The sequence below is a fragment of the Mobula birostris genome, chromosome 30 (genome assembly GCF_030028105.1).
Source record: "Mobula birostris isolate sMobBir1 chromosome 30, sMobBir1.hap1, whole genome shotgun sequence".
NCBI lineage: Eukaryota > Metazoa > Chordata > Chondrichthyes > Myliobatiformes > Myliobatidae > Mobula > Mobula birostris.
Window position 1 is genome coordinate 18,009,850 of NC_092399.1, and position 22,333 is coordinate 18,032,182.

Here is a 22,333-nt window from a genome sequence, read left to right on the forward strand (position 1 = left end):
GGTCCTAATTCCATTCTCAAATGCCATCCTATTTCGAATGATCCTGGGCCGGAATCAGCGGCGTTCCTGCATTTTTCCTCAAGGGGGCTTTGAGCATACTTAGAGTCATAGAGTAATACAGCACAGATACAGGCCCTTCGGCCCAACAAGTCCATGTTGACCACAGTGCCGAATCATCTAATCCCAATTTCCTGCGTTTGGCCCATATCCCTATAAGACCCAACCCTGAATGTATCAATCCCTTCGCTTCTTAAATGATACTATTGTACCTGTCTCAACCACTTCTTCTGGCAGCTCATTCCATACACTCATCACCTCTGTGTAAAAATGTTGACCCTCAGGACCATCTTAAATATTTCCCCTCTCACCCTACGTCTATGCCCTCTAATTTTGGGCTGCCCTATCCTGGGGAAAAAACTGTTACTGTCCATCTTATCTATGCCTGTCATGAATTTCTATAAGGTCTCTCCTCATTCTCCGACATTCCAAGGAATAAAGACCTGGACTGGCAGACCTTTCCCGATAACTCAGTCCCTCTATTCTTGGCAACATCATCATAAATCTTCTCAATACTCTTTCCAGTTTAGCCACAGCTTTTCTATAACAGGTGAGCAAAACTGTACACAGTACTCCAAATATGGCTTCATCAGCAACTTGTGCAACTGCAACATAATGTCCCATAACCTGTACTCTGTGCTTTGACTGATAAATCCAATATGCTAAATGCCATTGTCACCACCCTGTCTAGCTGTGGCACCACGTTTTAGGAACTATGCACTAGTACTCCTAAGTCCTTCTGCTTCACTGCACTCCCTAATGCCTTACCATTCATTGTATATGTCCTATTCTGGTTTGGCTTTTCTCTTGTTTCTTTTTCTTCTGACCACTGGTAATCTCTTCCTGTGGAATATCGAGTCTGTTTCGAGAGTCTGGTCTCACCATATAGATAATATGACCTACCCAGTAGATCTGATTGTGTCCAAGTAAGGCATCAGTATGAAGATATTAGCATGGGAGTGATTAATGATACTGGTTCACTTGTCCTTACAGTGAATCTGAAGTACTTTGTAGAGACACATTGGTGATATCTTCAGCACCTTGAGGTATCTTTTGTAGGAAGTCTATGTCCCAAGAGCAACTAAAAAGTTAGGGATCATTGCTGCTTGGTAGGCTATAAGTTTTGCATGCAAAACATTACACAAGGTAGCAGCGCTCAGGAATGTAAAGGTACGTAAGCTTCAATTGACTTACTAATCAGAGCAGTTAATTCTTTTTCAGATTTGTTTGGTGACGCGCCCATTGGACTTTCCCCGGGGTTTGAAGTATGGTAATCAGAATCAACAAGATCCAGCATCTTATAAGTATATATCTCATATTTCTGTATTATTTGTCAATAAATATTCCTTTAAATGCTTTTCTGATGATGGTCATATGTATTTATGGATTTGTGGGATGCTATAACATTACAACACTAATTATATTATGGGAAAAGGAATCAGGCTTATTAGCACTGAAATTTGTTGCTTTGCAGCAGCAGTATATTGCAATACTAGAAATACATATAAAAAATAAGTATTGCCGAAAGAGAGCAAAAATAATCTGGTAGTGTTCATGGGTTCTTTGTTATCAGTTGTTCTAAGAACGATGTTGAAGTGAGAAGGTGGGAAGTGATGGGTGGACGTGTAAAGGGCTGAAGTAGAAGGAATTTGATTGAAGCAGAGAGGGCCACTTCTTCCAGATTAAGAAATTATCCTTCATCTCTTTCTTAAATACGTGACCTCTCTTACTCTGGAACTATGCTCTCTTGTCCTAAATTACCCCACAGTGACATATGGCACCAAATACTTGAGGTTCTAGATGAACTGGTTAACTACCTTAAGCTCCGGACTCACCTGTATTTTGTATGAACCAGATGTTATTAAAATAAATTGAAAGAATTTGTTTGCGTCAAATCTAAATTCAGACAGGGTATTGATCAGTACGTGGGCTAATCAGATCTGGGCACATGGGGTAAAGTACATCCTAGATCCCACTCCAAAATGGGGACAGTCCCTCTGAGCAACACTTCTATTGCTTGTGCTTGATTCACTAATCCAGAAAAAAAAACATAAAAACAAAAAGTACTCAACATGTAAGGCATCATCTGTGGAGAGAGAAGAGCCAAAAGTTAACTTTTCAGCTCAGCAGCCTTTCATCGGAACTGCCTTTGCCTTCATCCATGACCTGAATTTAACGCAACACACAAAAGAACAAATATACAATGTAAGAATCAGAATCAGGTTTATTATCAACAACATAAGTCGTGAAATTTGTTAATTTTGTGGCAGCAATACAATGCAATGCATGATACTCTGGGAAAAAAAGCTGTGAATTACAGTCAGTCTGTGTGTATATATATATATATATATATATGTATGTGTGTGTGTGTGTGTGTGTGTGTGTGTATAACATAGTGGAACATGGAACTAAAAAAAAATAGTGAGGTCGTGTTCATGGGTTCAATATCCATTCAGAAATTGGGTGGCACAGGGGAAGAAGCCGTTCCTGAATTTTTGAGCTTCTGTACCTCCTACCTGATGGTCGCAATGACTAATTTTACAACTCTCTGCAGCTTACTTCGATCCTGTGCAGTAGCCATCCCATACCAGACGATGATGCGCCAGTTAATATTCTCTCCACGTCCATCTGTAGAAATTTGCGAGTGCTTTCGGTAACATCCTAAATCTCCTCAAGCTCCTGATGAAACACAGCCACTGTTTTGCCGGCTTTGGGACCGGATTACAATCTATAAGCGCTGATGTATATTATTGGAGTAGTGATAAAAGTGACTTGCATAAGGCACGTTCCCACAAGCAGCGTTCTAATAAATTATCCAGCCTGTATTTTTTTGACATTGGAGTTGAGGGTTGATTTTAGCATAATGGTCTAAGGTCTCTATCATCACCTAAGGTGCCAATTGAAAATTTGTTTAACATTTCATTTGAAAGATAATAACTCAGAGAAGTTCATCCTCACTGCTTTTGGTTTTACCAATTTCAGTAGAAAAGGGTATAACTGCTGCTATGCTTCCAAAATTTAAGCCTACCAATCACTTCAGAACATAGAACAGCACAGCACAGGACAGGCCCCTTGGCCCATGATATTTTACCAAACTAATTAAACGCCGAACTAAACTAATCCCTTGTGCCGATCTAGCAAACACTTCTATCATATTCGCCTCCACTATCACCCTTGGCAGTGCATCCCAGGAACCTACCATCCTCGATGTACAACAAACTGCCCCCCATTATCTCCTTTGAACTTTCCCCCCTCACTTAAATACATGCACTCCAGTATTAGACATGGCATATACAGTACTGAGATTATGTTATATAAATAATGGCTTTTCTTTGTACCTAACATACAGCTTTAACATATGTAACGCTCATATATATTGGCTCATATATGTCCCGGGGAAATCTCGCCCGGCGCCCGCCTGGACGCCTCCAGTTGGGTCGGTTGCTGTACCACTGCCACTGAAATCAGTTCCAAACATCAATCATCAGCCAGCACACACAGTACGTTTTACCGTACACTTTATAGATATTACTAAGTCTATGACATTAATATAAGTTTGATACAGAAAAAGAAGGAATGGAAAAAGGCGCCAGACTTATCAAAGTTCAAGTTCTTCGTGCACAAGTTGGAGCTCAGGAAGTTCTTCGGGACCACCCGGACCCTGTTGACTCGCAGCTCGAGACCACCCAGAGTGATCAACAGGAGCCTTCACGCACATCCGTCATCCTCCCCGTCTCTCGTCCGACTCCCCGCCAAAAACCCTCGTTCCCAGTCATATGAGACAGCATTATCACCCCAAGAAATAATAACATGAATACCCATTGGCTAATAGCACCCTGCTGTCTGTATCAACCCAAGCAAATTTCCAGCTAGAGACATAACATAGAAGCCATTTTAATCCACATATGCAGCAGTTTAAAAGATTAACATAACAAAGAAGCCATTTTAAATTTAACATACCAAGAAGAAACCCCGTACACATACATGACAAATGTAAGAGTGGTATGTTAGCATCGCAGTTAATGTAACATTGTTACAGTGTCAGTGTCCTGGGATGAACTCCGGCCGCAGTCTGTAAGGAGTTTTCTATATTCTCTCTGTGATCACATGGGTTTCCTCTGGATGGATTAGTAGAATAATTGATCACGCGGGCGGAACTGGGCTGCATGGATTTATTGGGTCCGAAGGTCCTGATGCCATGCTGTATCTCTAAATAAATAAATAATATCAACTTTGTCATCTGTTAGGAAGTAAGTTCTGTGATAATGTAACAGTGGATCATGCACTATGTTGAAATTCAGAAGCCAATAAAATATTTGTAACACAGCAATTTCTCTGAGAAGTACGGCTTATCACATGATTTTTATAAACACTTGAGATGCCATCAAAAATGTTATTTTACTGAGGTAATTTCCTGTCCTAAATCAATTTCTACAGTATTTGCTTGAGCTTCCTGCAGCCATCAGCCCAGTCACACAACACCAGTTCTAATAATTCCTGGTTAACTTCACACAGAGAAAGCGCTTTTCACAGGCTTCACAGGACTGTAACTTAATAACTTCAAAGCATTGTGTTGTTTGTTAAGGAAGGCAATTCAGTGTTTCAAAAGAATTGATGAACAGAGTAACTAAGTTACTAAATGTTGAACTCATTTATAAAAATACCCTAACATTAGCAGCTTTTAAAATGCTTAGATTTTATTTTGCTAGCAAGTGTATGAGTTACACAAGTAAGCTTATTATCTGTGAATTAATCAGTGAATGAAGAGCAGAACTTGTATTACATTTCAATATGTCTTCATTATTCATGAATGATAGGGGTATAGACATCCAACAAATAGCAAAAACGTTCGGATATCACCAAAGCCACTGATTACGGTCAAAACTCATAGACTTAACAATCTTTTTTCAAGTTTTAGGGTTTGTAAGTTTCAGTTTGTACGTAAACCTTTCCGCATCGCTGATCTCCCGGTTTCTGATCACAACTCCTAACTTGGCTCTGACTAGAGCCACACACCCAGCTCACATTCTGGTCCCTGGCTCCAGCCACTCAGCTACCCATATTCCAAACCCCTGGTACAATATTTCCAATCCTGATCTCAAGTACAAACAGGTCCATGGATGGTAAGTCAGCAGACTTGCTGCTTAGTAAATTAATTATGTCCTTAATGATGGATGCCGACGTCTTGAGGTACTGCCTTTTGAAGATGTCCTCAGTGTTGGGGACGGCTGTGGCCAGGGTAGACTCTACCAGCTCTGTTACTGGCAAAAACGTCACCACCATTGAGGACATCTTCAAAAGGTGGTACCTCAACTAGGCAGCATGCATCATTAGGGACACTCATCATCTGGAGCATGTCCTCTTTGTGTCATTACCGTCAGGCATGAGGTGCAGGAGCCGAAAGACCCACACTCAATGTTTCAGGAACAGCTTCTTCCCTCCGCCATCGATTTTCTGAACAGTCCACTAACACTACATCACCACTTCTCTTTTATGGCATTTATTTATTTATATTTTATCATAACTTGTGGTAATTTGTTATGCCACTACTATACTGCTGCCACAAAACAAGAAATTTCACAACTTAAATCAGACACAATAATCCGGATTCTGATCATACTATGATGTATTTTTACGAGACTTAATTTTTAAAATCTTAACTATTATAACTTAATAAAAACAACCAAAAGTGTGCTTTAAAATTACACGACTAAAAGCCAATTAGAAATATATTTTCTATTGTCAGCAAAGTATGCTGCTGTTAGAATGTGCTTTTTATTATGCAGATACTTTGCATGGGCTTCTTTGTACACCCATCCTTTTGTGATTAGACAATAGAATACATTAATCTGGGTAACTTGGGGAAAATATTTCATAGCAGTAAAATGCCTGTGGTAGTTGAAATTTATGTATAGAAATGATTTACTGATGCTAACTTAGTTGCAATTTGCTATGGAAACAAAGTTCAGATGATATTATCAAGATGCTATTAAAATAACCAGCATATGCCTGGCTTTGACAAACAATAATAACTAATAAACACCAGAAATAAAAAAGTGGAAGTGGTCATTGGCTGATGATTTATGCCCTTCTCCCACAGGTTTCCTCCTGCTTTTTATTGCATTATCCTACAATGTAACACATGCTGCAACTGGAGGTAAGCCAATTAACAATAAAAATGTGGCATCTGTAGAAAGAGAAACACATTTAAGATTTGTGTTTAATGAGCTTTCACCAGCATTTCTACATTTTGTTGCCGTTCTTATTTCAGGCCTTGCAATTGTTTTGGATGGGTCCTCTCTGTGGCAAAAGAAATCATGCGCAGAGCAACATACTCAAGATAACCTACAAACATTTGTATTTCTTTATTGTGCAGGGCATGAGGTCATAAAATCAAACCTACGTTAGAGCACAGGAGGAGGATGTTAGGCACACTAAGTTGTACAAGAGCTGTTGAGTTTAACCTCACCTTCTTCTCCTAGGCCGGTGACTCTGCAGGTCAGGTGAACTTTTTAAATGTGCTGGTTGATTCAGACCCCTGCCACCTTAGAAGAGAAACATGTTATCGCCCCTCTAATCCTACCAATTACTTTAAGTCTAACTTCTTTGACATCTTACACCTTTGCCACTAGAAATAGATCCTCCCTTCTTATTCAGTGCAGGTACTCTATTAAATATCTTTTCCCAAAAAGAAACCTTGCTTATCTCCTCTTTCCTCTTGGCTCCAATTTTCCAGTCCTGAAAACATCCTTGCAAATCTCCTCTTCAACCTTTCCAGTGCAATCATACTGTATCTTCTGTAATGTGGTGATAAAAAACGTGTGCAGTGCTCAACCTATGAACCAGTTCAGGCTGAGACCTCCTGTTCTTTTTACCGTGCTCCAGGTAATAAAGGAAAACATTCCAACTAACTTTTAAGCCATGTTATTGGATATACATTTCAAGGTCCTTCTGTTCCTTCACACCAATCAATACCCGGCCAGTTGCTATGCATTCTTTTGCCTTTCTGCATCTCCCAAACACAAAATCTCGCTTTCTTTTTCTGAATGAAATTTAATTTGTTATTTGACTAACTGACTAAACCAGCTACCTCTTCCCGCCGTTCAAAGCCTTCTCCCTTATCTACCATCCGACCAAATTTGGATCATTATGCTAATTATATTACAAAAAACAAGAGACTTGGGACACTGTTAGAACCCCAGTGGTAACAACTGGCCTGTCATAAACATACCTGCCAAATATTACCCCTTGCTTTCTGATATTGAGCCTATTGTGAATTTAATTATTTTCTGTATGTTTAGCTACGCCTAATGTTTACCTCTTCTTTACCTACACTAAACTTTACCTAAACTATACCATATCTATACTTCCTGGCATGATCTTTTTTTCTCAGGAATTAGTCTTCAATTTTCAGAACCCAATATGCTAAATTCTCTTTAATATTTTAGAAACAGGCAAACAAGTAATTAATATTTTAAACTCCAGATTGAAAATAAAGTTCCCATAAGACTTAGGACCAGAATTAGGTCATTCGCCCATCGAGGCTGTTCCACCATTCTATCATGGCTGATTTATTATCCCTCTCAACCCCATTCTCCTCCCTTCTGTCTGTAACTTTTGACACCCTGACTAATCAAGAAACTATTAACTTCCAATTTAAATAACCCAATGACTTGGCCTCCAGAGCAGTCCACGGCAATGAATTCTACAGATTCAACATCTTCTGGCCAAAGAAAATCCTCCTCACCTCTGTCCTAAAGGGGCATTCTTGTATTCCGAGACCGTGCCCTCTGGTTGTAGACTCCCGCACCACTGGAAACATCCCCTCCATGTCCACTGTATCTAGGCTTTTCAGTATTCAATAGGTTTTGGATGAAATCTGAAGTGGAAAATGCTATTTTGAAAAGGGAATACGATTAAACCCTTATGTGGGTACATTACACAAGTATCAAAGAATCTGAATACTAACATCCATCCAATCATCTCACTCGCAGGAGGTAGGTTGTCCACCTACATATTCTAATGAGGCAGTCCAGGTAGAACCCACACAATTGGGTATCAGAGCGAGCACACCGGCCACTAACCACTCTCTCTCAGGATGGGCAGTGATCCTCCACAGATCTGGATTTCTACATGACCCCCATCCTTCTTCCCTGCCTGTGAGCGATAGCTTCTATCTGAAAGACACAGTCTGGATAAAGATGGCACAGCATCCAGTCAACCCCAGTCAGACCAAAGTTTTTCTAGCCCCACCCTCAGATCTCTCTACAGTTAATAACAGAACAAAATATCCTTTCTACAATGTGATACCCAAAATTGCACATGATTTCTGACCATCATCTTATAAACATTATTCCTAATCCCTTTGCTCTTGTACTCCAGAACTATTAATGAAAACTCTTTTACCCATTCTGTTGTGTTTTAATATTCCTTTCAATGAGTTGTGTATTTATAACCAATTCCCTGAACCTCCAAACTCCACCATACTCTTCAATCTGTGTGTACTTCCAATGAGTTTGAAATGATCTGATAAGCCATTCACTGAATATAGTCATAGCCTACTCTAGGCCATGACCGTGACTAATTGTTCTGATCCCAGCCGGACAGACTTGATCATCCATCAGCAAATGTTGGCAATTTTGACTTGGCCAGATGGTGGGAATGATAGTGTATCAGCATCTCAATTGGCACCTCTATTCTATGGCCACTTGAGGTCATAAAAAATACTAATCAGATGTACAAATCCATAAATGATTATCTAACTCAGTGAGTCGTTGTAGTAATTTACTTGGCGCAAGGAAGGAAACTAGCCAGCACAATTTCCATTTGATACATTTGGATGGATCGTTTTGGAACACCGTGACTACTTAAGGGGAAGACTGAAGTACAAAGTACATCACTAATCATGACCAAATAGTGCATTTATAAATAAAAAAACTTTGAAGTGATCATTTTTGTTACATATTTTCCAAAGGAAGCAAAATATTTGAAAATACTTAACGTGTATATTAACAAACAAGAGAAAATCTGAAGATGCTGGAGATCCAAGTCACACACATAAAATGCTAGAGGAACTCAGCAGGTCAGGCAGCATCTATGAAACAGAGTACTGTCGAAGTCATGGGCCGAGATCCTGTAGCAAGACTACATATGTTAACTTTATTTTACTGCAGCCACTACATTGTCCTACATGAACATGACGACTGAACCTTATTCAAATGTGACAAATGGAATGGAAATACCAGAAAATGTAAGTTATCTTCTTTTTAATTCTTCATGCAAAAAAATTTACTGAATGTGCACCTGGGAAGAAAACAATGTACAAAAAGAAGAGATATCTCATCTTCAGTTCTTTTTCATTAATTCCTCCTGTCCAATGGATGAGCAAGTGGTGGGGCTTGTTGGGTAGGGGCAATCATGGGTTGGGTTGGTGTTGGGAAAGGAGCAATGGTAAAGGGACGTTTTGGTTCACGTTAGTTAATCTTCCTCACCACCAACTGACTAGCAGATGCATAGCTGCAGGGCTCTCCCTCATCAATGCTCATTACCACTGGAATCTTCACTCCCTCTGGCAAGGAAATGATCACTGTTGGATTCTGGAAAGAGTGTAGGTTGAATGTAGAATCGAGACCAAGGACCTAAAATCTCTCTGAGCTTTGTTTTGTATGTGATGTTCTCTAAGAAATTCCTTTCCCTCACTTCAAGCTTGGTTGTCATGAATAGCATGAATGATTGGCAAACTGAAAGCAAGGAAACTTAATATTTTGATAACAGTTTATTGGATGCATTGAGAACAGTGAGTCTGGGTGATGTGGCTTAATGTGAGGGCATGTCCTAAATCCCATATTTCTCCTCACACTTGTTGCATAATCTCCTTTTTATACCTTATTTGTTACATCTGTAGCCTAAATACATTCAGGGCTCTTGTTTCCCTGGAATGACCAGGAACAAATGACTTGTAATGTCATTTGCAGAGGAAGCAGTTTCCTTCTCAGCTGAAACTGTACTAGTCAAGAAAGGAACCCAGGAGCTTGCAAGGAGAGCTGAAAGGATTAGCTAATTATTGTAACATGGGAGAATTTTCTGCATCTATTTTCCAGAAAAGGTTTTGGATAATGTCCATGCAGATCCCAGAAAGACTGTATCTTGGTTAGTGTCCTGCCATTGTCTGCAAGGAGTTTGTACATTCTCCCCATGACAATGTGGGTTTCCTCCGACAGTCCAAACGTATACCGGTTGACAGATCGATTAGTCATTGTAAGTTGTCATGTGATTAGACTAGGGTTAAATTGGGGAATGCTCGGCATCATGACTCAAAAGTCTGGAAGTGCCTAATCTGCATGGTATCTCAATAAATAAATAAACACATAAATAAATTGCTGATATCTAGGATCATCCAGAATCATCACACTATAATATTAAATATTGAAAGACCTAGATAGCATGGACATGAAGAGCATCTTTCCTACAGTGTGGAGTCTAAGGCCAGAGGGCACAGCCTCAGAATACAAGGATGTCCCTTTAGAACAGAGATGAGGAGGAATTTCTTTAGTCAGAGGGTGGTAAATCTGCAGAATTCATTGCCACAGGTGGCCATGCAGGCCAGGTCTTTGGGTACATTTAAAGTGGAAGTTGATTGGTCTTATGGGCATTGAAGGTTATGAGGTGAAGCTAGGAGGATGGAGTTGAGAGGAGCAATAAATCAGCCATGATGGAATGGAGGAGGAGACTCGATGGGCTAAATGGCCTAATTCTGCTCCTATGTCTTATGGTCTTATCCAGCAATCACCCCTTCTCTCAGCAGTGGTGAACGGTATCTGTGTAACAAATAGTATTGACACCAAAGAAAGAGGATAATAAATATTTGTAATTCTTTACAGTCCTCCTGTCAGACATTCAACTGCTCAGGCTTCGAGTGCTATGAGAACCAGAACGACTGGGAGGAATGTCCCTCGACTCACATGTACTGTGAGGTAGGATTGCATGATTTACTTCAATAATATGGAGAAAATGCAAAGCCAAATTTCTTAAGGAGCAGTTACTACCCATATAGCTTTACTGCAGTACCGAGCTACTGCGAACAGGCTGTTGCCAGCATTGTTTCCTGACCTGTGCTGAGTGTACTGATCTCATCTGCAATTGTCTGTTTTCTGTCTAAAGAACACCTGGACCAAAGTCCAGCCAAACCTCCTGCTCTTTATAGGTCTGCAGTAGTTTCTGGCAGAGAATATACAGCACGTTAGTGTAGTGGTTAACTTTTCTGCTGTCCATCGATTTTCAATGATGACTGAGGCCTGGGCAAGGTTGTATGGAAGACCAGCAGTTGCCCATGCTGTAAGTTTCTCCTCTCCACGCCACCGATGTTGTCCGAGGGAAGGACACTAGGACCCATACACCGGTGTCTTTGCAGAGCAATGTGTGGTTAAGTGCCTTGCTCAAGGACACAACACGCTGCCTCAGCTGAGGCTCGAACTAGCGACCTTCAGACCACTAGACCGACACCTCAACCACTTGACCACGCACCACACTTAGTGTAGTGGTTAGCACAAAGCTTTACAGCACCAGCAGCTCAGGTTCAATTCCCGCTGGTTCTGCAAAGAGTTTGTACATTTTCCCCATCACCACGTGGGTTTCCTCCAGGTGTTCTGGTTTCCTCCAACAGTCCAGCTGATAGGTTAACTGTCATTGTAAATTGACCCATGATTAGGCTTAGATTAAACTGGGGGTTGCTGGGCGACACGGCGCAAAGAGCTGGAAGAGCCTATTCCACGTTGTATCTTAATACTGTAAATAGTATACAGACTGAGCTGCATTTGCTTCTTATGCTCAAGTAGCTCCAGTGTTAATCTTGGACAATGCAGACATCTGACTAATTATCAGTTGTGTGAGGTAATGGGAGGGGGGGATGTCTGGTACCCATGAAACCATTTTTGGAAGACGAAGTGAAAAGAGAGAAACTGAAAAAAGAACTTTTTGTGTAAGGCATTTTCCAAACCAATAGCTACTTACACTCATTTATGAAATGCCCAAATGAGAGTATTTGTTTAAAGTTCAAAGTCAATTATATCATCAAAGTACATATACATCACCATATACAACCATGAGATTGCTTTTATTGTCATACTCAGCAAATCTTTAGCATAGTAACTACAAGAGGATCAAAGATCAACCAGAGTGAAGAAGGCAACAAACTGCAGATGCAAATAGAAATATAAATAAATAGCAATAAGTAATGACAACATGAGATAATGAGATAGGAAGTCCTTCAATTGAGATCATTAGTTGTGGGAACATTTCAATGATGGGGCAAAAATCTCTTTCTATTCAAGAGCCCAATGGTTGTGGGGTAATAAATGCTCTTGAACCTGGTGGTAAGAGTCCTGAGGTTCTTTTACCTGATGGCAGCAGTGAGAAGAGACCATAACCTGGGCAGTGGGGATTTCTGATTATGAATGCTGCTTTTCTGCAAGTGTTTCATACAGATGTGCTCAATGGTTGGGGGGGGGGGGGGGGCTTTGCCTGAGATGTACTGGACTGAATCCATTACTTTTTGTTGGATTTTCCATTCAAAGGCATTGGTGGTTCCATACTTAGGTTGTTAAGTCAACTATGCAAGATGACAAAACATTGGGACACAAGTGAATCATCAAAAAAGCTGTCCAATGTGCTGTATTATCTGAGTTCCTTAGGGAATGTGTCACAATGTGCATTAGGTTTTCTGCCTTTTACTGAACGTGCATTTCCATTGAGAACCAGTTTGTTCATGTCTCACAGGAAAGGTTGAGTGGAAGAATGGTACATCCCTGCAGCTCAATAACAAGAGCTGAACAACTTCAGCTATGAAATCCCATACTGGATCTAGGTATAGACGTTGTTAATGCAAGCTGTTTTTTTCCCCCACTGAGGTTGGGTGAAACTACAACTAGAAGTCACAGGTTAAGGTGAAATATTAAAGGGAAACCGTAAGAGAACCTCTTCACTTAGAAAGTGGTACAAGTCTGGAGTGAGCTGCCAGCGCAGGTTCGATTTCAGCATCTAAGTGAAGTTCAGATGCACGGGGTATGGAGGGCTATGAGACAAGGCAGCATAACAGTTCAGCATGTACTAGATGGGCTGAAGGGCCAGTCTCTGTGTTGTAGTGCTTTATACCTTTAGGGCTCTATCTGACCATTTAAGCCCTTCTAGATCTCAAAGATTTAATAGCCCCGTATTTTATTCATTTTTCAAACTACGAATATTCATTTTGTTTTATAGCTTTATCATACCTCCAATGACTCATACTGGGCGGGCTGCAGCGACAGTTGTGCTGGCACGGACAACATCTGCTGGAATGCCTCACAGACCATGTGTACAATGGAGTGCTGCAACACAACGCTCTGCCTGATGCTGAACGGCACAATCCAAGAACTACGCTGGGATTATGGTAGAGATACTTCTCACTTTCTGTAGACTTTGAAAACATGGGCCAAGTTACTCAATCGATATAATATTTTTATGCATATAGTAAAGTTTGAACCCCAATTGCTAAAAGCATATTCGTTTTGTGTCATCCATAGAGAGTGGGGAGCTCCTTCATCTTTAGTTAAAGAGATCATAATCTTTTTCAGTTCATTGCTAGGGATTCTAAAGTGTCTGTCATCTTCCAGATTGGTCCTCATTAAATGGTTACATACATGTCGGCCACCACCTAATCCCTCCTTACACTTGCTGTCAATGTCCTTATGGTCCCAGTTTACTGAACATCTGACTGCCAAAACCACAGTCCAGTTCAGGCCACATGAATCCCAGCACCCAATCTTCCCCTTTGATTTCTATGTCCACCCAATCACCTGCTGACTAACCCACATGACCTCCAGTCACTGCTGTACCTGACCGTGATCCCCAGTCACTGTCCACATTGCACTCCACATGCCCACTGCACCGAACACCAGGTCAACCACCGACCAACCTACTAACACCTTTCAACCTTTGAAGCACACCTACCCCATTCCCTCCTTCCATCCACCATTTTCCTGTATGACCTATAACCAATCTTCCATCACTGTCCAGCTGACCCCAATCACTAACCTTCACCTAGACTAGCCCTGACCCAGGCCAATCCTCTCCCTACTTTAGACTGATCCGCTGCCCTGCCATAGACTCACGCCCTCCATTTGTAATCTGAAGACTTTAGCCACCAGCTCAGTTTGAAGACAGAAAAGGAATTAAGGACTTTTCTATTGCATATGACACCTTGTGCTCAGTAAATTCCTTTTCCAGGGCCTTACACAAAGCTCACATTATACCATTTTATGAAGCATTCTTCCTAGCCCCACAGAAAAGCAACAGTCAGATGGTAAATCCCTATCACACACCCAGGTGATGACTTTTAGAATCGATGAATCAATTCCCTAGCTAAAGTCAAGTTGGACCTTGTAATGAATAGTCTACCCTTTGTTATCAGTGGTATTGAGAACGAGTTCTCAGAAAATGGCTGAAGCTGATATTTTCCATACGATTAATACTTGACCCTTTTTCATTTTTTCAGATTAGTGAGATAATTGTTTAAATTCATTCATATGGCTTTGAGCCACCTATAGAAACATTTAATTTCATTTCATAATTCTATCATTCTCTGAAGTCCGCACCGCATGTGTGCCCAGTGAATAAGGTCAGGTAGGAAACTTGATCCTAGAGTTTTGTTTTAGTGCTGGCAGGTGCAATATGCCTGAGCTTTGTCCATCTCATCCAACTCACTGCATGTCAATGCAAAATACTATCAGTGCCAAGGGACAACACAGCCGGTTACAGCCATAACATTTAAAAATAAACAGAAACATCTTACAAGTATCTGTGGAGAGAGAAACGGAACACATCGGTTGCTGGAAATCTGAAATAAAAGCGAATGCATCCAAGGTAGTGGGGGAGGAAATTGTAGGTACCCTGGTTATAATCTCCAAACATCTGTAGATTCAGGGCTCAAAATAGATGAACGTGTTTGGTTTCACTGGTGGGGAAACTTACAGAAGCTAAAAGTAGAAGTCACTTGGACATGTGTGGATTGCTTAGGGGATTCCAGAACTTAAGGCAGTAACAATTATTAGTGAGATATTTATATTGGTTTTATTTAGAACCTTTCAATTACCATGTGCAAAATGCAAAGGCCATTTGCTTAAATGTTTTAGAAAGAGACAACTCCTTTTTAAAGAACAATTTATTTCTTCGTGTCACCTTACTCTGTGCTGCATCTTTGTCTTGAAATCACTGCCAGCACTACTATTGTTTGCCTCTTCTGACAAAGGTTTATATGACCATCTAAAGGGATTGACAGTCCTTGACTAAAATGTTGCATTCCAGCCCCATGGCCTTTATCTGTCACAACCAAAGGACCTGGCACACGGCAATAATAGTCAAAAATGGCCAACAATGTTCTTTCAGGTCAGATCAGCTACCTCCTGCATCAGTACGGACGGAATTAATAATTCCACAGAGGGGTTTATCAACTCAAGCTGAAGAATACTATTTTGTTATTAGCTGTGCTTCAGAATGTAATTGTACTAAATCTTCCAAGCTATGTTTGAACTCCTCCTCAACACAGAGCAGGTATTTGGGTTATCAAATTTTAGCTGTATTTCTTTAACTACTATATTCCTTTGAAGTTACCAAGCTTTTGTCTCACTTTTCCCGCTTCCGACAGGAGGAAAGATTAGACCTCTGAATGTTGCCTTGTGGGAAAGATTCTCATTCATTATCCATTCTAGACTGTCTAGATTTGAGCTAACACTTTTCTTTTCACTTTTTAAGAAATGACTGAACCTATGACTGAATTTACAACAATGGAAACAACACCGATGCCAACAACTGCTGCAACAACAATAGGCAGTGTGAGTATTCATTATTAATGTGAGAGGATGCATGCTTATCCTGTAAGCTGTTTAACCAATTAAATTACAGATAATGTTCCAAATAATGTTTCTGCTTCTCAACCTTGGGAATTCTAAGATGTTATTGAAAAGAAGCCACCCCAATAAAGAAGAACTTAGAGAAATATTGAGAATGGCAGGATCAAGATTGGGTCTAACCCTGTTCTAAGGGGTGTACTGTAGGGTGACCCGCTTTTCTCCATTTTATTTAATATTGTTATGGACAGTTTTTTATGTTCATTAGATAGATATGCATCTGTTTTTTGTGGGCTGATAATGCAAGCAGCCTGCCATCCTGAGATATGATTCCAATGGGGCATTTCAAGAGTCTGAATCTAAATGCTGCCTCAGTACGTCCAAATATGCTGGGAGGCTTCTGCAGGTCTTACTTCTACTGTCCTCCAGTCTTTGTGAATGAGAGAAGATGAACCTTCAAACTACGGTGTCAACAGTCTAGAAGGTTCCATCATTGAGAATCCCTACACAATAGTTATAACATGTGTTGTACTTCCATGCGACCCTTTGTACACAGAAAAAGACCTTTTAGCTCTTAGTTCTACACTGACTCCCAGAAGAGAAATCGTGTCAGTCCCATACAAAGTTCAAAAGTTGAAAGTAAATGTTATTATACAAGTCCATAGATGTCACCATATACAACCCGGAGATTCATTTTCTTGTGGGCATACTATAGAGTAAAAACCATAACAGAATCAATGAAAGACCGCCCAACTAGGGTGTTGAAACGGAGTGCAGAAGACAACAAACTATGCAAATACAAAAATAAGAAGTAATAATAAATAAATAAGAAATAAATGTCAAGAACATCAGATGAAGAGTCCTTGAAAGTGAATCGATTGGTTGTGGGAACACTTCAATGATGGTGCAAGTGAAGTTGGGGCAGGTTCAAGAACCTGACGGTTGAGGAGGTAGTAATTGTTCTTTCTGTTGCCCATATTGTCTCTCACAGCTCCATTAGCACCCATTCAATTTTTTATGTTACTTACACACACCGTTTGCAATAGTAATTAACAGTAGTCAATTAACATGGCAGAATATGTTTGGGATGTTGGAGCGCTGGGGGAGACCCAGTCAGTCATAGTGAAAATACAGTATGTAAATTCCATGTCGATAATATTCAGTCAGTCAGGATCCAACTAGGGGCCCTGTACCTGGTGCTCCACCATGCGACCAGCAAGCTAATGCAGAGACCACCAAATGTCCCTCTCATAGAGTCGTGGAGCAATACTGCACAGTCCGTTCGGAGCAACGAGTTCATGTCCAGCATTTTGTTCCCCTAGCCTTTCCCAATTTCCTGTGATCAGCTCATATCCCTCCAGGCCCCCTCCCCTCCACATACATGTCCAAGTGACTCTTCAATCATACAATTATACCTGCCTCGACCACTTCCTACAGTCACTACCTCAATGCCTTGGTCAATGAAGGTCAGTGTGCAAAATGACCTTTTCACCACCCTATCACCCAACGATACCACCTTCAACTAACTATACGCTTGTAATTCTAGGTCCTGCTGTGGCATTACACTCCTTCCTACCCTACCGTTCACAGTATAAATCCAGTGCTGGTTTGACTTTGGGCATCATCTCACATTTATTTGCATTGAATCCACATGCCACTCCTTGGCTCACTTCGCTAACTGATCAAGATCCCCCTGTAATCCATGATAGCCTTCTTCACTTTCACCAACGCCTCTTAATTTTACATTATCTGTAAACTCACTGATCAAGCCTTTTGCATTCACATCCAAATCATTTTTAGAAGTAATGAATAACAAGGGTTCCAAAACCAACCCTACTGCATATCACTAGTCACTGGTCTCCATTCCGAAAAACAACTTCCAGTCACCAAACTCTGCTTCTTCTGAGTCAAGTCTGAATCCACCTAACTGTGGATTTCATGTAACCTCACCTTCCAGGCCGCTCTGCCATGTGGGATCTTGTCGCGGCCAATAGACAACATCCATTCCCTACCCTCATCTACCTTCTCGGTTACCTCTTCATAGAGCGCTAAAAGATTAATCAAACACAACTTCCTATGCACAAAGCCATGTTGACTCCTCTTAATAAGAATCTGTCTATCCAAATGATGATAGATCCTGTTCCTTAGAGTACCCTCCGTTAACTTCCCCACCACTGCAGTCAGCCTGATTAACCTGTAGTTCCATGGCTTGAATACTACCATTCTTAAACAATAGAATAACATTAGCTGCTTCCCAGTCTTTGGGAATTTCACCACTGACTAACGATGAAGCAAGAATCTCCACAAGGAGAGGCTCCGCAAGCTTCTTCAATTTCTTCTCTCACCTCCCACAAAGTCCAAGGATATACTTAGTCATGTCCTGGGGATTTATCCACCTTAATGCACCTCTGCAAATCTCTCCTCCCTGTTAATATGAATGTTCTCCAAAACATCTTCACTCATTTCTCTTATTTCTTGAGCAATTGTAATTTCCTTCTCAGTAACTACAGAGGGGAAATATTTGCTAAAGATCCCGCCAATTTCCACTGCTTGAGACATAGGTGGTCCTCCCTGCTGACATCTAAGAGGAACTATTCTCTCCCTAACCACTCTTTTACTCTTCATATATCTATAGAGCCTCTAGGGACTTCTCTGAAACTTACTTGCCAAATCCATCTCATACTCCCTCTTTTCCCTCCACATTCCCCTCTTAAGAGTATTCTTAATCTTTTTATAGTGATCAAGGGATTCACCATTCCCGACCTCCTAAACCCTATGTATGCTGCCCTCTTTTGCTTGACCAGAGCCTCAACATGGCAAGTTTAAAGGTCAAAGTCAAAGTAAATTTTATTATCAAAGTACATACGTGTACGACCCTGAGATTCATTTTCCTGTGGGCATACTCAGAAAATGTATAGAAAAGTAACTGTAACAGGATCAATGAAAGATCAACCAGAGTGCAGAAGAGTTCCTAAGCTTGCCAGGTTATAATATTGCCAAAATATAACAAAACTTCTTTCTAAATATGTTTCTGAACAAACTGTGGAACGAAAGAAAATCTACGGGGTTCCTGCATGTTTAGTCTTATTGATCTACTAACCTGCCTTTCTTTTCACAATGTGCTGTTAAAGAGAAATGTTTCCACAAGCACTTGGAGCTTGTATTGAGAATATTGGACTCTTGATATCATACTCTTAAACTCCTCTTATTTGCCATCCATTACTTTCCCTTTAAGCAGTCTTTCCCAATTAACCTCCATTACATCTAGTTTAGGACCCTAACCTGTGGATCGGTCCCATCGTTAAAGCTAATTGTATTGGGCAAAGTGTTCCTTCACTATCTCCTCAGTTACTTGTCCTACCTCGTTGCCCAAAAAGGAGGTCCAGTATTGAACCCTCTCTTATTCTTACCTCTCATGCTAAGAATAGACTGCTCCAACTACCCTCTGTACCAAGTCCAGTGTAACCAAAGTTTTATACAAAATGATGACTTCCCGACTCTTCTAGTCTATGGCCCTAGTGTGCCATACATCTTCTTTACTCTTCTATCTACTACTGTTTCCTTTTTCAGGGAGGTATGAACTCGGACCCCAATAGCAGTTTTATTGTTAGGGATATGGGACCCTCTTTACAGCTTCAGATTGAGGGAACAGATGCCGACAAATCTGAGGGAAATTGCCTTGGAGCAGTTTCTATCCCTCTCAGTACGTCAGCATAACCCAAAAGGTTAGCAATGGGTCGAGTCTCAATACAAGCTCCAAGTGTTTGTGGAAACATTTCCCTTTAACAGCACATAGTGAAAAGGAAGGCAGGTTAGTAGATCAATAAGACTAAATGTACAGGAACTCTCCATTTTCTTTCATTCCACAGTGTGCTCAGAAACATATTTAGAAAGAAGTTTTGTTATATTCTTACTTGGTTTTTCAAGTCAACAAAGCTCACAGGCACTTTTTGTGACATGGAGTTAGGTTAAAAATGTTTTTCTTTTGCCATGGTAGAAAATGCTCAAAGCTTCTCTTTGTGTTGCTCTGTAAATTGTTATAACAAGCTGAGATATTTTCCTCAAAAAAAAACTTTGCAGGGCAATAGGTGTAAAGTGGTTAACTGTATTGGAGATACCTGCTACCAATCTCAAGCTCCCGAACAAGAATACTGCACTGAGGCAGAACCATACTGCAAGGTAAGGCCTATCTAATTTTTATATAGATTTGATATATGGGAAATCTGTATGGGGAAAAAAAGCTTAACGTCAGGAGATGGCATTCTGCATGGTCTCAGTGAGAGATGTAAGGGTGATTCTAGTTTACTTATGAGCCATGGCCTTCATGTTTCTAGTAAGTTCATATCATGTGTATTTATCCACACTTCAGTCAGAATTTGGTTGGAAATGGATTTGAAGATTAACTTTAGAGGGCTTTGGTTCACAGCCACAGCATTGTTGCTTATTACCCAGCCCCAATTAAGTAATTTAACATTAATTCTGTTGTGTATTTAATATTTCAATATTATTTGAGTAATCTTGTGTGTGTGTATGTATATATATACCGTATATTGTTTGATTAAGCATTCTTATTTGTTTAAATAATTATCTGTAAAAATACATTAATTGCACACATCATTGTACTACCAAGTGATATGCACTTAAAGTAAATACAAAGTTAGACCCAGGCAGCTCAGACTCCCGTGTCTTCCTTTGAATTAATTTAGTTTTACAAAACCTAACAGTGAGCTCTGCTGGTTTTGTTGTTTCGGTCAGAGCGGTTGTCATACCAAACCATGATGCATCCGGATAGGATGCTTTCTATGAAAACCGGTGAAGGTCAAAGGGAATATGCCGACTTTCTTTAGCCTCCTGAAGGTACAAAACATAACACAGGTGACGAGGTGTTTTTAAAACGAAATCGAGAGGGCTACTGACTCTTTTAATGGCAGCGAGGAACAGCGAAACAGAGAGCAACATGTGGTTCTTTGGATGCTCCTATCAGTTTTATTTGCCAAGCATGCATCAAAACATACTGTGAAATGCATCATTAGTGTCTGCAACTAACGCAGTATGACGAAGTGCTGGGAGGCAGCCCCCAAGTGCCACCGTGACTCTGGTGCCAACACAGAATGCCGACAATTTACTAACCCTAACCTGTGTGTCTTTGGAACTGGAGCACCCATACAGTCAAGGGGTGAAACTAAAATCTCCTTACAGATTCTGGTGCTGTAAAGTATTACACTAACCATTGCACCACAGTTGTAGCACGGTAGCGTAGTCATTACAATACCAGTCACCCGGGGTTCATTTCCTGCCGCTGTCTGTAAGGAGTTTATACATTCTCCCCGTGACCACATAGGTTTCCTCCCACAGTCCAATGGTGTACTGGATAGTAGGCTAATGGTCCCATGATTAGACTCTAATTAAACTGGGGGATTGCAGGGCAGTGTGGCTCGAAGAGCCAGGTGGGTCTATTCTGCACCGTATCTCAATACATAATTAATTAATTAAAACTAAATGCCACCTAATCATATCCTGACTTTCATAAGGATGACCTGGCTATGGAAATCATCACAGCCTTGGCTCAAACTTAGACTCAGCAGAACCTCAGAAATGAGATGGGATTGACAGCCCATTGCATCAAAGCAGCATTTGACTAAATATGGCCAATAAAATAGAAGTAATTGAACATCAAGGAGAAAATATTCCACTGGTACATTCATATGTTGCATGAGGTATAGCAGTTGTTCTCGTTCCTAAGGCACCACTGCAAGAAATCTTGGGATCAATCTCCTGGCCCAAACATCAGTGACCTTCTCTGCATCCTTACATCTGAAGTGGGGATGTTTGCTAATAATTCCACAGTGTACAATTCTGACACAACTCTTCAGAATGTAGATCAGCCAATTAGCATGGAACAACACTAGGAATATTTCGGACATGAGTTGATTAAGGGGCAGACAACATTCCAGCCACAGAAGTTCTGAGCAATGACCATGTCCTTGAAGGCAAAGCCCACACAAGTCAATGATGTTACCTTCGCTGAGTATCCCAGCAGCAATATCCTGAATGTCATCATTACCAAGAAATTCAACAGGACCAAGCACATAAATTCCAGTGCAAATACAGAGAACTGGACAATGCAAGGAGCAAATCAGAAACCGACACATTGCAGTGTAAGACCACTTCTTAAATGCCCATAGTCTTTTCACTGACTGCAAAGCTTGTCAGGGGAATGATGGCATTCTGTCCACTTGCCTAAGTCAGTGCAAATCCAACAATTTAAGCTCAGTATCAGTCAGTACAAAGCAGGCTGCTTAAGTCATATTCCTACCCTTCTGAGCATCCATTTCTTCCACCACTGGAGGCTATGTTGTTATTTAGGTAGCTTATTCCAATAAGGACTCTTCTTCTAC

At 40.6% G+C, this 22,333-nt stretch overlaps 1 protein-coding gene across 1 annotated transcript in view; it reads left to right on the plus strand.

Annotated features, from left to right (window-relative positions):
• Positions 1-22,333, plus strand: part of LOC140190448 (uncharacterized) — a 71,808-nt gene that overhangs the window by 41,464 nt on the left and 8,011 nt on the right. The window contains exons 2-8 of the mRNA XM_072247052.1: positions 1,279-1,361; positions 6,158-6,214; positions 9,231-9,307; positions 10,938-11,030; positions 13,312-13,480; positions 15,841-15,920; positions 20,016-20,114. Of these exons, the coding sequence (XP_072103153.1) occupies positions 1,325-1,361; positions 6,158-6,214; positions 9,231-9,307; positions 10,938-11,030; positions 13,312-13,480; positions 15,841-15,920; positions 20,016-20,114 (612 nt within the window). The 5' untranslated portion in view covers positions 1,279-1,324. The remainder of the gene's footprint in view (positions 1-1,278; positions 1,362-6,157; positions 6,215-9,230; positions 9,308-10,937; positions 11,031-13,311; positions 13,481-15,840; positions 15,921-20,015; positions 20,115-22,333) is intronic.